This window comes from Ruditapes philippinarum, unplaced genomic scaffold (assembly GCF_026571515.1).
Source record: "Ruditapes philippinarum isolate M1 unplaced genomic scaffold, ASM2657151v2 ctg4991_1_1_1_1, whole genome shotgun sequence".
Classification (NCBI taxonomy): Eukaryota; Metazoa; Mollusca; class Bivalvia; order Venerida; family Veneridae; genus Ruditapes; species Ruditapes philippinarum.
In genome coordinates this window covers 31,371-47,601 of record NW_026863172.1, presented here as the reverse complement: position 1 = coordinate 47,601, position 16,231 = coordinate 31,371, and the positions used below count along the sequence as shown (strand labels likewise).

The 16,231-nt window shown below is 31.9% G+C and overlaps 1 protein-coding gene across 1 annotated transcript; it reads left to right on the top strand.

The window, feature by feature from the left end:
• The first annotated feature begins 12,521 nt into the window (after nt 1-12,521).
• On the top strand, nt 12,522-14,283 carry LOC132721331 (uncharacterized). Its single transcript, XM_060705616.1, has 2 exons — nt 12,522-13,139; nt 13,473-14,283. The coding sequence occupies exons 1-2, from the start codon at nt 12,691-12,693 to the stop codon at nt 14,086-14,088; spliced, it is 1,065 nt and encodes a 354-aa protein (XP_060561599.1). The 5' UTR covers nt 12,522-12,690; the 3' UTR covers nt 14,089-14,283.
• The last annotated feature ends 1,948 nt before the right edge of the window (nt 14,284-16,231 follow it).

Below are 16,231 nucleotides of genomic sequence, written 5' to 3'. Positions count from 1 at the left end.
GCAATAGAGTATTTTATAGTTGTTGTTTTTTTTGGGAAAAAAATATTAACTGCATTTTATTTCATCCTCATCATATTTAAAATGGGGCTTAATATGGCACAAAAAGTAATGATTGACCAGAACATGATATTTTTTTCGCAGCATCTTTTAATTTTAGGATACATTAAATAATTTTGTACTTAATTAATTTGTGATATGGACACAATTTTAGATATTTCAAGTGGTAAAATTTATGAAACTTTTATCACTAAGGCATCAAACCGCAATCTTGAACTCCACCTCAAATATTTGCTGTCGCAGATCGAAATAAGTCAGAACTCAGTATTTAAGCAGAACTCAGTTGACACCTCAGAATTTTTGAACCCAAAGTGCGTTGATATGTAGCATAATAACGCACTTTGGGGTCAATTTCTCGATTTTGATCCCAAAGTGCGTTGGGCCCCAAAGTGCGGTGCGAAGTGTAACTCACTTTGGGGTCGGACCCCAAAGTGCGTTTGACTCCAAAGTGCGGTGTTACAAGGCCAAGTACTTGCGCATATTACACGGGTTTTCCGCTTGACCAGCTATGGTCCTTGAATGAAAAGTGTGTTAGGACTACTCCTCTTATACTATTAATGCAATTTCAATGAACCTTTACATGATTGATTTGTAGGTCAAGTACTTGTGCATAATACACAAGTTTTTCGCTTGAATGAATTTCAGCTGAGTGATTGCACTTAAATAAAAAAAAGTGTTTTGCCCTGTTAATGATTTTTGGGTCTCCTGCCGCACAGTAGCTGCAACATGCGATTGGCTAACATGAGTCGACACGTGCCATCACCGATGGCCCTTGTTTATTATTTAGAAAACCAATTGCAAGTCTTCAGCACAATATAAAATTGTAGTCCATATCTATACTATCTGTTTTACGATAAAACAACAAGATAACCTAGACTAGTCTAGACACTAAGATGTTTATTCGTTCCAACAAATATTTTTATGTGACGTTTTGCCAGAAAAAGACTTACAATTTACCAATTCATCAAACTTTGTTTGATGGATTCAAAGAAGCAAACTGTTTACCAATACCTGCACATTGCGTTAACAGGGGTGCACATATATAAGTAACCGCACTCTGGGTACCGTACTGTCTGTCGGGGATAAAAATGTTCTTCGATTGGCTTGTTTTTTTCTGGGTGTACTTATTGTGACAACATGGAAAGGATTAACGGTAGAAAAGTCATATTTAGATACTCGTACATTGGTTGCTTTTTTCTCGGTTTCATAATGTGATGACATGGAACGTGCTGTAATTTTTGCCTATGATACAAAAGAGAAAGAACATCAAAACACTCATATTCTTTCTATTATTTATCTGTTTTTATGATTAGCGAATTTGTAAAGTAACTTTCTCATTTCGTTTATTTTTTTTAGAAAAATATAAAATAAAAAAATATTACAAAAATCTTATATATTTTTTGACGTTTTTTGAAAGAGTTCAAAAAAGGAGAGAAAAGGCTCGCCTTTTTTTGTATGAAATTTTTGGGGGGGGGGGGGGGGGGTTTTTTTGAGTCTTTTCCCGCAATAAATATAACTTTTTTAAAAAAGTTGGCTATTTGAAGGTGCGGCCTGTGGTATCATGAATACATATTTTAAACTTTGATTAAATACAAATATGAGACAGCGATATGTTGATTGCTATAACGGATGGGGAAAATTTCTCAATACAAAATTTCTAAGCTTTTTTTCGCTTAACAAAAGAATCTTTTTTCATTATTGTAACATATTGACAGCAAAACATGTACTTTTTTAGATTAAGAAAACAATGTTTCGATTTAAAAAAAGCGGTTTTTTTGAATACTGGCATTTGTAAAATAAAAGATCTAATGAACAGGAATCCTTTTTTAGGCGTCCCAATTTCCCTTTAACATTTTCACAAGACAAAGGGGATCGCCATATAATTGATTATTCCGGAAAAAAAAAATTTTTTAGAGGACATTTTTCTCTTTATGTAGGAAATTTAGGTAATGTGTTTTTTTAAAAAAAAACCTATTTTTTCCCGGGGTATAATTTTTGGGCTTAACGGGGACAAAGGGAAACCAAAGGGTAAGGGGTTACCGGATTGTAGGTCCCCCAAAAAAATTTTAAAAACTAGAAAAAAGGTTTAACAGGCCGTGAAATCAACTCACTTAAAAATGATTTAACTCATAGGTTTTGAAACCCCACGCTCTGAATGACTATATAAATTTGGGGGTTTTCCTTTTTTTTAACTTTTTTGTTTAATATATTTTTTTCTTTTTTTAATTCAAATTTTTTTCCCTTTTTTTTCATATAATTTTAAAATCGAATTATTTAAAAAAACTCGATAACGAAATAATAATAATTTTAATATACATGGATCAATTTAAACACTTTATTTCATTATATTTTTTACATTTCTAATAAAGTGTTTTCCTGACGTTTGACATTATCCTAATATAGAGATAAACAGAATCCCTAAAGAAAGCCCAACACGGCAAAATTGAAAATGTTGCAGGCTCGGTTTGATTGAGCCTGTTCATGGACGGTACTGGAAAGTGCAAGTTACCATCCACGCCCCTAGCACCACCGGCTTAAGCAGAATTCAACAACATGAACTGGTACAATTTGGAATTTTGAAACATCCGCAGATGTGTTCATATTGCGGTTATCATGGAACCTTTAATGTGACACGTAAGTGCCATTCCATGAAAAGCGGCATATGGTCCCCAAGTAAAAAAATGAGTGTGCCCCAAACGAGAAAACAATGGGCGGAACTAAATAAAATGGAATTTTGAAAGGGGATCAGAGGTTATGAAGCCTGCATATCACAGATAATGCGTCAAAAGACAAATTTAAAAAGCAGGTAACATATCCTAAGGGTGATTAAACAATATTTAAGTAGGAATACTGGAACCATCCAAGTTGAAAAGGCCAAATAGAAGAAACTAAAATTACCACATAACATGAATACACAGCAATTATGTCGTGAACGATATTCAATGATCGAAAATATAACATCTTTGATTAAATGTACGGAGATACTTTTTACGGCCGCCACACTGCACAAATAACGCTGATGTGACCATAAAATAGAGATAAACAGAATCCCTAAAGAAAGCCCAACACGGCAAAATTGAAAATGTTGCAGGCTCGGTTTGATTGAGCATATTCATGGACGGTACTGGAAAGTGCAAGTTACCGTCCACGCCCCTAAAACTTTTTATACAAGTGCATGCCAACCTGTGTACAAATATATTCTATCCCACATATAAGAAACTATTTGGAAATAATTTTGTGTTTTATTCAGAGGACTTCAATCTGCCATACCTATTTGTCGTATTGTTATTAATCTTTGTTATGTAAACAAAGGCTCATGTTATCATCCTGGCACAGTATTAAAATGTGTATTGACAGCATGGTAAAATATCAAAGTATATTCATTGATTAGGTCTACATAGCTGTAACATGACCCGAGTGAAAACAAAATGAATATACATTTCTATATTACACGCTATTTTGTTTTTGCTGTAATTTTATTGCCTGTTATTCAAAAATACTTAACGTTTTTGTATATACTCATTGCTGTAGTTTACGTTATATAGAAGATGAGTATCATTTTATTATGGTATGCATTTGTTACAAAGACATAAATAAGAATTAAGGAAAAATACATTAAGATATTTTACTACGTTAGACCTAGCATGTACAAGTTCTTAGAATTATTTAATAGTGATAATGAGATTATTTTAAGTAACCTTGCTTGTTATATACGAGAAGCATTGGCTATGAGAATATCAGTTACACATCGTTGAAGTCAGGGTTAAACCTCTGTGTAATATAACGTTAATAAATATTATTGATTGCATCTAAAGTTAAAGAAATTACAAATGCAATTTGCTTTGTTGATACTTTGATATGATTTGTATTTACGCAATTATAAATTAAGTAATAAAAACATTTACCTTGCTAACATTTGAATAGATATGCTTATTACATGTTGCGTATTCTCCTGCTTTGCAGTCAGATCCTCCTTTTTTCACCTGAAATAGTACACAGTAAGAAAAATACATAGTAATGTCAAATACTATCTTTTTTAAAGATGTAAAGATACAAAAATTGTCAGGTTATTTCTAGAAAACAGATTTTTGTTCTCTAGAAAAAAATCTTTTATTTGATATGTTTTTACTTTGTTACTCAAGGGTATCATTTCACAAAATAAAATATATTGTGCGGTATTTTACATCTATAAACTAGTTGAGACTTCAATCTAAAATATAGCTGACAATTGCCTTCTCAAGTTTCTTCAAACATTTATTAACAATGTATCAAATTCTGATTATATAGTTATTGATAAATAATAATGTCACAATCCTTTTCTGATATAAGATTTTTTTCAACAATAACAAAAGTTGGGTGATTGTTTTCTCATGTTGGCCTAGAAACCACATGATGTCGTAAGAATTATATACGTATATTTTACTGTCTTTAACTTCTTATCATTTGATTTATCAGTACTATGATTTTAATTAACAAACGAGTACTTCGCAGAAACCTTTATTTCAATCCATACTGGACTTGTTGATTTAAAATATACATTCGAATGTGCGAACTTTGTTTGAATGGTAAGTTCAAACTTTTGAATGGAATTATATTCTGTTGTAACATTGTTAGCCCGAATGTTTCTTTCTTTGAAACACTTGAGGTTTACATACAGTATGACTTGCGTTATGTTTGCGTAGAAATATGGATTCAATTCAGTTTATATTAGAACTAGATCAATCGCTGGCTGGAGAATATTCCTAGTATTAAAATTACACCTTTCACCGGACATTTGGCCAGAAAAACAAGTTCCTGTTAAGTATTATTACATAAACTGAAATGTTGACTTGAATTAATTTGCAATTAAGTGGAACAATTCACTATAGATGTCGTTGCCCTTACTTAATATTTGCATTAAACATGATGTAAGTAACTTTACATGCGGTTGTTTATCTAAAATTCTGGAGATTTCCAATTACGTAAGTACAAATGATTACAATGTCAGATCATTTTACCGATTTTTTTTTCATTTTTTTCTCAAACAAATAAGTGTCTAATTTCGAGTTTGAATTAGTAATTAGGGGCACTGTTTTCATTTTCATGGCCTTAAGTGCAAAGAAAGTATTATTTTGTTTTTATTGTAATTATCTTTTGTTGTTGGCAGAATGACAGAATTCCTCGGAAATGTTTAAATATGAACATTTCCATACAATTCTTAGGCTTTGTAGATCAAATAATCTAGAAAGCAAGTCTGTTTAACGGGGTCATATATTAATATAATGTCAGCTAATCTCTGTAGATACGAGTGTTCTAGATTCTTTACAAATCTTTTGAGAGAAAAAAACTTCTGTCTATTCATCTAAGCAAGGAAAAATTACCAATTTTCTTTCTCGTGTTCAACATAACAGAAAAGCACTAACAATACGTACATTCAGATCTTGCGAACTTGGTGTCCCCTCCCCTATAAGAAACGTTGTCTATTTGTGAGATTGTCTAGTTCTTCATCTCAGTGTTGTTAGATATTTGTATGATACTTTGGGATCATTGATTTGCTAAAGATAGAATTGAACTTTTGTCAATGCAGAAGAACGAGGGAAATTTTATATTTGAAAATATAAACTGGGTATGCTGATTGTGTTCATTCATATAAAAGGTAAAGGTAAAGGTCTTGTTTATTATAGTGTCACCCCTACTAAAAGGGCCAGCCATTTCTGACTTATGAGACACCTTTTTTTGCTTGCATACCATGTACCTCCCAACTCCTACCACTATGCCAGGCGCCAGGCGGATAGAAGTCGGTAACAATTCATTTTAACTACCTCGCGGCTCACGAAGCGGCCATTTCGGAACGAGTCCCACAGAAAACATTCATCCTTCAATTAACGCTCCCCGTGGGGCTCGAACTTTCGACCTCCCGATCCGAAGGCGGACGCCTTAACCACTTTGCCAACGGTACCGGGTTACCATAAATGTTTCTCACGGGGGATCTCCTCTATTCGGGGATTTTTGTGTGTGTGTTTTGTTTTAATACGCAATACATTGTAAATCAATCAAAGAGTGTTAAAGAGATACTATGTTAAAAAATATCGTTAAATGCTACAAAGTTTCCCTGCAAATATATAAGATTAACATGTTTTAACTCCACACAAAGTCGATATGCTTACACACTATAGATGGTCACAATATGAATTTATAGAGTCATTAAAAATCTGGCAGTTTTTTTTTTCCAAGAAAATACTAAGTTACACATTAATTGACATGTAAAAGGGAACGCAGCTTCACATAAGTTGTTTATTCATTCTGTTATTCAAATAAGACATATTCATAAAGAATTTCCTAGATTTTAATAAATTTCTGTAATCAAAATATTTTACTCAATGGTGAGCGTAGTATATCTTTAAACAAGTTTAATTTTGAAATGATTTAATTGTGAATGCTTGTAGTGAAAGATACATTATTAATTATACAAACTTTTATCTTTCACTTGAATATATTCAAACAAAACATTATAATGGTGCCGTTATATTTCTGATGATTTTCGTTTTTTATACCATGTAATATTGCCGGCACATATAAAGTCAAACTAGTGGATAAGGGGTTGACTTTAACTAGGCCGTCTGATATCATTGACATACTTTATCTTCCCTCGTTGCTTTATCATTTGACAGACGCTGATTTTCCGGAGAAACGCTGACATGAAAACCAGACAGATAAGAATGTGTCCTTTATTCAATAATACTCTTTCACATATCAGAAAGCCAGCTATGCTATACAAATATATCCCGAATTAGTCTACGCTACAGGGACAATGAATAAATGAAAGTACATAATTATATTAAAATGTATCAAAACATTTTACTCTTTCATTGAAATTTAACAAATAAATGTTCAATATTAAAGGTGTTTAAATTAAAACAGCTTCATCATCAGATGAGAGCTATTGATATCGGATTTTCACTATGCTTGTATTTCAATAACAAAGTATTTAAACGAAGATTACATTGTTATCGTTTTACATACTTGTATATCATTGAGATGGGCATGGGCATGGAAAAATGTGAGAAAATTCTCATACCATAACGCACCTCATGTAGGATTTTCCTATTCACGACATTCTTGGTCACGTGACTTGCAAGTGGTGATAGTGAAAAGCGACTCGGTCTCAGCACAGTTAGGGCTATTTTGATGGGAAAGTATTGAATGGCCAATGATAACTTTACTTATAGTCAGTCTTTCCTTGTAAATTTCACAGGGAGTCAAATCGTTCACAAGCGGCCTTCGGTCGAAAAAGAACATCCATATTTATCATTAATTACTTCCTTATTGCCATAGATAAAGAATTATAATGTCTATCAATGTGACCTGTGAAGTTATCTTTATAAACAGAAATTCATATCACGGAATTGCTTCCGTCAGAAGGTCATACATTAGCATATCGTATCCCCATGATAGCATCTCATGAAGAGACATAAACGACAAATGATTTCCAGTACCAAACGTGTATGTGATTTTATTTTAAGAAAAAGAACAAAAAAGAAAATTTTAACTGTAAAAACGTAACTGTTCAATACAGATGTTGTAAGTAAAATTAGTAGTCTTAGATGTCGAACCACAGAATGAAAGCATTTTATTTCAAAACGATTATTTAATTTAATAACAAAACATTGAATATATAGAGGATATTGAATGAGTGTAAGTTCAATACTGAATTTATTGCACGAGTTGAATAAAATTATATTATGCGAGCCTCTGGCGAGCATAATATTATTTTATTCAACGAGTGCAATAAATTCAGTAATGAACTTACACGAATTTAATATTCTATTTATCACATACCCAAAATAAAGACCGTTTAAAGTGAAATAAGAGTCATTTTTCATTGACGCGCCTATAGTATAACGCTAACATTTAGCGCGTCTTTACACTATGTTTGTATAACGCTAATGACGTCACGTCAAAATATATGCACGGCCGTGCAATACCATATTTACGGAGTCGCAAAATCGGCACGGGTGTGTGATAAATAGAGGATATTGAATGAGTGTAAGTTCAATACTGAATTTATTGCACGAGTTGAATAAAATTATATTATGCGAGCCTCTGGCGAGCATAATATTATTTTATTCAACGAGTGCAATAAATTCAGTAATGAACTTACACGAATTTAATATTCTATTTATCACATACCCAAAATAAAGACCGTTTAAAGTGAAATAAGAGTCATTTTTCATTGACGCGCCTATAGTATAACGCTAACATTTAGCGCGTCTTTACACTATGTTTGTATAACGCTAATGACGTCACGTCAAAATATATGCACGGCCGTGCAATACCATATTTACGGAGTCGCAAAATCGGCACGGGTGTGTGATAAATACATATATGAGCCGCACCATGACAAAACCAACGTAATGCGTTTGCGACCAGCATGGATCCAGACCAGCCTGCGCATCCGCGCAGTCTGATCAGGATCCATGCTGTTCGCTTACAAACCCTATTACAAGCAGAGAAACTGATAGCGAACAGCATGGATCCTGATCAGACTGCGCGGATGCTAGTCCGGATCCATGCTGGTCGCAAACGCATTACATTGGTTTCGTCATGACGCGGCTCATATATTCTTTTTTAATAGTGAAAAAAAAAATAGCTAATATTTATTGTACACAATGTATATAAAAATATGCTTCATCTGTAATGTTGAACGCGACACATGGAAAGAATATTTCTACAATTGTTGATTGTATGACCCAAACGTAATAAAACGTATCCAATCGTGGAACTTCCGACCACACTTTTTGTCACAACTTTTTTTATATCACTGCTTCGGTTTGAGAACAAATAAAATGTTAAATAACTTTGATATGCAAATTTTCATAGTTTTTTGTCATGTATTTGATTCAATGTATCGAAAATACCCGTGCTATATTTCGTTTTATTACCTGATACCTTATACAAATTTAATTTGCTATTTTTTACTATTTTCTGAAATTCTAAAATCGTCCGCGTTCGCGAACTGTTGACCGGTCAATATTTTCGACTGTTTCCCTCGCGTGCTCTGACGTCCCTGAAAATTGCACTTCTGACGTCATAGAGGATTCCATTGAAGCGTACATTGATCTTGATCATAAACCAGACGTGACGTGACATTATTAAAAGATTGTTAATTGAGAAAGTTTAATTATTAACACATTTGCAAAACTAGTTTCTTGTTCCTTTTTTCTTCTGCAAGTACAGTTAAAACAGTAATTGATCAGGTAATAAAACAGTTATTTCATATGTGATTTGGGAACAGTCAAAAAAGTTGTCCCTCGGTGTCGTCGATAGTGTTTTGAACTGTTGCCCTCGGCCTACGGCCTTGGGCAACAGTTCAAAACACTATCCCCTCCACCTCGGGCCAACAGTTTGACTGTTCCCAAATCACATATGAAATAACTGTATAACAACTACTGACTTCTTAATCGGTATGAAAGCATCAAAATTGAAATACCTGTACATGTATTCTAAAGACATTTGCGGTCTTCTTATATTAATATATATCTTAATTACTCTTTCTGGAAATTATAGGCCTATAACTTTGTTAAGTTGTTTAGGTAAAGTTTTTACATGTATTTTAAATAAAAGAATAACTGATTATGTTGAATCTAATGAAATAATTAACAATGTACAGGCAGGTTTTAGGAAAGGATTTTCTACTTCAGATCATTTATTTGTTTTGCAACACATTATTCATTATCTTAATAACAATGGAAAAAAGCTTTTTTTGCTCCTTTATTGATCTTAAACAAGCATTTGACACAGTTTGGGGAAATGGTTTATGGGAAAAACTGATAAACTCAAATATTAATGGAAAATGTTTTCAGGTCATTAAAAATTTGTACAGTAACATAAAGTCATGTGTTAAGGTAAATTCTTGTTTTTCTAATTTTTTTCCTTGTAATATAGGTGTACGTCAAGGAGAAAATTTATCGCCATTGCTATTTTCACTATTCTTAAACGATCTAGAATCGTATTTTTTAAATGACAGTAACGTACATGGAATAACATTGGTAAATGGAAGTAATACAAATGAGCTTTTCTGTCTTTTAAAATTATTTATATTACTCTATGCTGACGATACGGTAATAATATCAGAAACAGCAGATGATTTACAAAAAGCATTAAATATATATGAACAATACTGTGATAATTGGAAACTTAAGGTTAATACGTCAAAGACAAAAATCGTAGTTTTTTCTAAAGGTAGACAACAAATGTATAATTTTACTTTTAAAAACGAACCTATCGAGGTAGTAAATGAATACAAATATCTTGGAATTTATTTTAGTAAAACAGGTTCTTTTCTAAAATGTAAAAAACATATTGCAAAGCCAAGCTACAAGAGCCATGTATAGTTTAGTAAAAAATTCTAATCGTCTCAATCTTCCAATAGATTTACAAATTGAATTATTTAATAAAACAATTAAGCCGATTTTACTGTACGGTGTAGAAATTTGGGGATATGGTAATCTCGACATTATTGAGCGAGTTCAACTAAGGTTTTTAAAAATTATTCTTAAATTAAAAAAGTCAACAGCAAATTATTTTGTTTATGGAGAAACCGGTTGTTTGCCTCTAGCTATTGACATCGAAGAAAGGATAATATCATTCTGGTCAAAATTATGTAATAAAGACGGTGTTAACGCTAATAATAAATTGTCAATTCTTGTCTATAATAAACTTACTACACTCAACAGCTGGTTTAAGTGATAATTTGCTTAAAAAGAAATTTCCATGGTTTTTTAATGTCAAAACTATTATAATCAAATGTGGTCTTTCACAAGTGTGGTTTGACAACACATCTACTAACTATGAGTAGCTCAAACTTTCTGTTAAACGAAAGTTAAAAGATCTGTTTTAAATGGATGGCATTCTAAAATTGAAAATTCGAGTAACAGTTTGTTTTATAGAATAATTAAGACAACTTTTGGATTTGAAATCGTACTTGGCAAATTTAGATAGTTCATTACTGTACTTTTTTATTAAATTTCGAACAAGAAATCATCGATTTCCTATAGAAACGGGAAATTGGTCCAGTACTCCAATTAACCAAAGATTTTGTTCTAATTGTCAAAATAAAATTGGCGACGAATTTCATTATTTACTTGAATGTTGTCAATTCAACGAAGAAAGAAAACAATTTTTGAAAAAAGTATATTATCAACGACCAAACATTTTTAAACTAGAAAATCTTATGTGTACTAAAAACAAATCTGAATTTCTCAAATTGTGTAAATTTGTTAAATGTATTATTCAAAAAATAAGAACTTAACTATTCACTGAAAATACTTGTGTTATTTATATTACATTAGTTCTAATTTTGTAATTATTGATTTGCATGTTTTGTTTGTCACCTTTTATGAGCCTCGTATGATTATATCATTTATTGTAAATTCCTCATATTTGCATGTATACATGTATTGAGAGAAATAAAGATTATGTTATGTTATGTTATGTTATGTTATGTTCATAAAGATAATTGTCTATGTTACGTAAATCAAATGACGCACTTACGTAAGTTCCCTTATTAATTAAAGATTCAAAGGTAACGGTTCCTTCTGACATAATCTGAGAGATACATATCATTTATGATTTAATGCCCATGTGTGTTTGAGAAAATTACTTCCATTAATTTAAAACAAAGTAACAAAAAATGCATTTAAATTCTTGTCAGTAGTAATTTCTGGAGTTCTTTTAATACCCACGATTCATTGTTTGACGGAAATATATACTACGCGTATATAGAGGATATTTGTTTAGTTCAGTGTAAGATAGGAATATATTTCACCGAGTGAGCACCAAAAGGTATATTTCACGAGTGGCGCAGCCACGAGTGAAATATGAACTTTTGGTGTTCACAAGTTGAAATATATTTCGATCTTACACTAAACTAAACAAATTTTCTTTTCATTATATGCAAAGAAACGTTTTAAAAATACATTAAACATAAAAATGAATGAAATAATAATACAACGTGACGTCATTTACAAGTTGGTACCCAGTACTGTGCACGCTGGTATTTCACTGAAACAACGTAAGGGGCTTAAATTCAAAACAGTGAAATTATCAAAGTGGTAACAGTGAAATTACCAGTTTTATATCACTGATATATTTCTATAAACCACCGAAAAGCATGTAATAAATAATAATATTCAAGTATTAATAAGGTATCCGATACAGTATTTATCTAACTTCGGCTACATTGATGGAAGTATGTAGCAATCAAGACAATTACAAATAAAAATATAGCAGAGCAAATCATTTTATATTCATTTCAACCCCTTAATTACATAACAAAATGGCGGGAAGATCACAAAAATCCCGAACATAGATAAGTACGTCTTATCTTTATGTATATGTTAAATTAGGTCAACATGATTTGATTGAAGGTGATAAGATATTCGAGTCTTATACAAAGATTATATGTTATTTATTGAATATTTTTTATAGTTATTATGATCTCTTTCGTAAAGGAATGTGGTGATTATGATAATTATGCTATACATATGTAATATTGTAGAAAAGAATTAAGGATGCTGAAGAATACTTTAAAAGAGACCAATGTGTAAATAACAGAATGTGCTTAAGGCAATTTACATATTAAACAAGTATTCAATGATAAATAAGTTTATACGGGACGAGGATATGATAAAAATTTGGAGACGAAAGAAATGGATAGTTCCTGTAACTGTTACATGTTGTCTTTGTTGTTATATACTGCTCATAATTCACGTATTTGGTGAAAATGAAATCGTCCTGGGGTCAGGTAAACCCATTGATATTCGGGATGTTAAACCTTTTGAACCTGTCCTTGATGAAGATTTCCCTACAATATCTGGCAGATACCCGAGAATACCTAAAATCATCCATCAAACATGGAAGGACGTTATAATACCGGCAGCATTTCATGAGAATGTACGGTCATTTGTGACGCTGAATCCAGATTTTGAGTACTATTTTTGGACTGATGCATCTGCCAGGGAGCTGCTGGTGGAGAGATACCCAGAACTTCTGTACACGTATGATAACTACGTGGAACCTGTTAGAAAGGCAGACTTGCTCAGGTAATGTTTTAAACATTTATTTTAAGCATAAATGTGCATTGTGCACAAGGTTTATCAAAAACAGTTAAACATGCTTAATACTAGACAAGATTCATTCTTCGTGTAAGAAATGCCATACCAACAATACTGTATGTATCTTTATCATCATAAGACAATAGTATACTAGAATTTATTTACAAACGTCAGTGTTAATTTGAGAAGAATATTGCGCTAACGCAACAATGAGTAATAAAAACAATTTTAAAAAAATGAAGTACTTAACACTCAAAAGCAGCAACATGTGTATTGTTTTGCAGTGAGGTTGATTTATTTATTTATTCAAATTTGTTTCAGGTACGTTGTTTTGCATGAATTTGGTGGAGTATACGCCGATTTGGACACCATTTGTCTTCGTTACCTTGGCCGCGTTCTTAACAAATACTCATGCGTTATCTCACCTGAACCGTATGAACACGCTTCTCTCATATACAACTCTATGTTCATGGTTACCAACTCTATCATGTTTTGTAGACAACACCATCCATTCCTACGAAAACTTATGTATGAACTGCCCAGTTTTAGTCATTTCAGCCAAGACATTGATGCTTCAGGGCCCAACTTTTTATCGTATCAACTGAACAATTATAGAAAAGAATTAAAAGCCAGACACAAAATAAACGAACTGGATGATAATTACGTGTATATCCCATCAAGTCAATATTTTCAAAACGAAATAGATCCAGTTCGTTTTAACCAGTTTAGGAAAATGTGTCGTAATTTTATGAAGTTAAACATTATTGGAAGACTTGGATGTGTATCATTGAAAAGAAGGGGAATGGTACAAAGGACTTCAAGTGAATATACCTTCACTAAACATTCATTCTACCATACAGGTTACAAGTGGGTGCAGTCAAGTTCTGTAAACATCACAGATTTAGTTCCGTATGTTTCAATATTCAAATCAGTTTAATTATGTTTGTTAGGTATGTTCTCATCTTCCAATCAGTTTAATTCGTATGTTTCCATACTTCAAATCAGTTTGTTTCCGTGTTCAATATTTGTTGTAATATATTAAAGCAGCCTGCCTCAAGATTCATACTTATCATTTTCCTGAAAAGTTTGAAAATGTCTTAAAAAGTAAAATATTTTCAAGTGAACGAAGAAAGTAATTTACACAATGCAAAATACACTTCCATTTCACGTAAACTACCAAATAAATGTCAAAATATACCCAAAAAAGCCCATACTGTATTAGTCATGTGATAAATGATGCAAATTCAGTCATTCATTGCATGCAACATATGAATAATTACTTGAATTGTAAATATTTTATTAGTCTTAAAATCTTAGTATATTTTTCTTCATTTTCTCGAAATTTTCGTCTCATCTTTAAGCATGCAGCTACAATTTGACACGAACACAAAGTAACTTTTGTGTAGTGATAAATATCGCAATTAAATGTAATACTTAACTTAATGCATATATCAATATTAGCATCGTTTAAATGTATATGACACGTTTATCTTAAAAAAAAATGCTAAATGTTCATCACTTTTAATTTGTTAAATATATAATTATTACATATGAAGTCTTGAAATGTTTATTTATTTACATCACAAACAGTTGCCTGTTATAGTACATTTCAGACACAATCCGAAATCAACACATGAAATAATATCTGCAGAGCAACAATATGAGCCGCGTCACGACAAAACCAACGTAGTCCGTCTGATCAGAATCCATGCTGTTCGCTTACAAACCCTATTACATGTAGAGAAACTGATAGCGAACAGCATGGATGCTGATCATACTGCGCGGATGCGTAGGCTGGTCTGGATCCATGCTGGTCGCAAACGCATTACGTTGGTTTTGTCGTGACGCGGCTCATATATATTTTAAGATATGAATATTTTGAATTTTGCTGGTAGGTGTTGCTCTAGACAGGTTACAGCCAAGAAATGCTATCAAATTAATTTCTCAAAAACGTTTATTTTTGGTATATTGTTAGTTTCCAAAAAAATTACATATTAGCCATATTAATGAACTTTCTTCTGCTACTTTTGTTTTGTTGGCAATTGGTATAATTATAGTGAATCAGTATTTGTATGGAAGTCAAAATACTTCTTTGTTTACAATTTTCTACCTTAATGACACAGTACTGTACGTTCAGCGCTACTTTCTTCAGTTGGTAAATATCTTATATGTTCTTAAACCATTATTTAAACATAATTAAACACCTATTTGACATTTGTCAAGATTTAAAAGATATGAATTTCTGAGGAATAATGTGCCTTTAAGTTTTTGTGAAGATTTAATTTTGAGACGAAATGATAGTGTGGTTTTAATTAATGAAATTGTTGCTCTACATTGGGCTACTGATATAGAAGTTGCACTAAAGATTGCTTCCTTAAAATGTTTATCTTCATCTTACATTCATACACTCAGATCATTTCACAACTATTAATGTTTTATTGAGAAGAAATTCAAGGTATAGGAGTTGTACAAGTATTTTCTTAAACTGCATAATGCTCAACATTGAAAGATTAATCACAAATGAAATAATTAAAAAAAAAAAAAAATAAAGAGCCATTTTGGTTTGAAAAGGTCATCATTATATTATAATATCACGAAGAAGAATGAGCCAAGTTTTTTTAGTATGTGTTAAAACATTACAGTGGTCACTTTACATCCCTGACATTTATACACGAATCTGATCGTTCAAGATTTCTAGTCATTGTTCAATTTTAACCTGTTATTTCTTAATAAATTTCATGAGAATATTTAAATAAATTCACATCAGGTATCATCATTCAAGCTTTAAAAAGGCTAATGAAAAAAAGGTACCTGTACATGTACAAGCTGGGAAGACTTACTTCCCAGGTGCAAGTAAAAAATAAATATCTATATATGCTACAAGGAATAATATGTTAAAACAAGAGCCCGGTTTGAGCTGGGTGATGCTCCCCGAATAGGTTTTGGACACAGGAAAGTACACCTCTTGTAGTTTCAGAGTTATGTCTCTGGAAAAAGTTCAAAGTGCAATAATTCCAAAATTAGGCAAGGCAGTGTCACTGTTCTTTGCACTGCACTTCTAATCAATGTGATCTATCAAC